We start from the raw sequence: 1,554 nt of genomic DNA, 5'->3' as shown, positions 1-1,554 counted from the left end.
TTACATTATAATTCTTTGGTCAACTTGCTTGCCATGTTCTCTTCTGTTTTAGGTGTTCTTGCAATGATTGTTGAAGATGAATCTTGTTCTTGTGATCAAAGATCTGACGCATCAAATTTATTGGAGTTGATACAAAGATTTGATTTTGCATTTAATCTACAGTTGATGAGAAGTGTGTTGGGGATGTCAAATGAACTGTCAAAGACATTGCAAAGAAAAGATCAAGATATTGTGAATGCAATGCAATGCAATTGGTGAGATTATGCAAACGACGACTCCAAATAATGAGAGACGAAGGGTGGGACTCCTTTTTGGAAGAAGTATGTTCTTTTTGTTAACAACATTACATTCATGTACCCAACATGGATGATATGTTTGTACGCCTTGCAATTCATGGTCGCCTTTAGCGTAATTCTCCAGAAATTACAAATTTACATCATTATAGAGTAGATTTGTTCTACTCTGTCATCGATTTACAACTTCAAGAATTGAATGATCGTTTCTCGGATGTAAATACAGAGTTACTCCTTTGTGTAGCTTGTTTATGCCCACAAGATTCATTTTCTTCTTTTGACAAGAAAAACTTGATTAGACTTGTTGACCTTTATCCATTAGATTTCTCTGCAGTAGATGGTATTGTACTTAGCGATCAACTTGAGACTTATATTTTTGACATGCACTCTAACAAAGAGTTTGAAGGGTTGAATGGCCTTGGTGATCTTGCAGAGAAGTTAGTTTTGACAAAGAAAGATAAGGTATATCCATTGGTTTACAGACTTTTGACTTTAGCATTGATTTTACCGGTTGCTACCGCTACCGTGGAGAGAGTTTTTTCTGCAATGAACATCGTAAAGAATAGATTGCGCAATCGGATGGGTGATCAGTGGATGAATGATAGCACTATTGTTCATGTAGAGAGAGATATATTTTTGAAGCTCGATAATGAATTTAATGTACGACGATATCAAAATATAAAAACTCGCAAGGAACAAGTTTAATATATAAATTATGTCGTTTTTAGTGTTGTTGTAATATTGTTTTATTTTTTTATCATCATTAAATCTATGACCAAAATCTCGAAGTTTGACATCGAAAAATGATACCCGCACCAAACATAAATCCTGGCTCCGCCCCTAATTTAACATATAGCTAGTCATATACAATCTTCACCCCACCTCCACTACCAATACCAATAGTTGGTCAAAAATTGACCAAATAGTTGGCCACAAATACCAAAATAGTTGGTCACAAACACCCTCCACCCCACCTTCAATTCCACCACTGACACCAATACTTTGTCATAAATTAACCAAATAATTGGTCATAAGTACCTAAATAGTTAGTTACAAACACTCTTTATCACACCCTTAGCCCAACTTCCCTACCAACACCAATAATTGGTCGCAAAAATCCAAATAATTAGTTACAAACACTCTTCATCCCACCTCTACACCAGATAGTTGGTCTCAAGCACCCAAATAATTGGTCACATACTTTCATCCTATCCCCATCCCAACCCCACAATAGATGACATCGCCATTGCCGCCGCCACCA

The 1,554-nt window shown here is 36.2% G+C and overlaps 1 protein-coding gene across 1 annotated transcript in view; it reads left to right on the top strand.

Annotated features, from left to right (window-relative positions):
• The window catches only part of LOC111382089, a 4,750-nt gene extending 3,752 nt beyond the window's left edge, over window positions 1-998 (top strand). Inside the window, exons 2-3 of the mRNA XM_023005961.1 lie at window positions 53-231; window positions 408-998. Coding sequence (XP_022861729.1) covers window positions 53-231; window positions 408-998 — 770 coding nt within the window. The remainder of the gene's footprint in view (window positions 1-52; window positions 232-407) is intronic.
• The last annotated feature ends 556 nt before the right edge of the window (window positions 999-1,554 follow it).

The sequence above is a fragment of the Olea europaea genome, unplaced genomic scaffold (genome assembly GCF_002742605.1).
Source record: "Olea europaea var. sylvestris unplaced genomic scaffold, O_europaea_v1 scaffold2433, whole genome shotgun sequence".
In the NCBI taxonomy this organism is placed as follows: domain Eukaryota; kingdom Viridiplantae; phylum Streptophyta; class Magnoliopsida; order Lamiales; family Oleaceae; genus Olea; species Olea europaea.
Note: the sequence above shows the minus strand (reverse complement) of the source record. Positions and strands in the feature narration are given on the sequence as shown.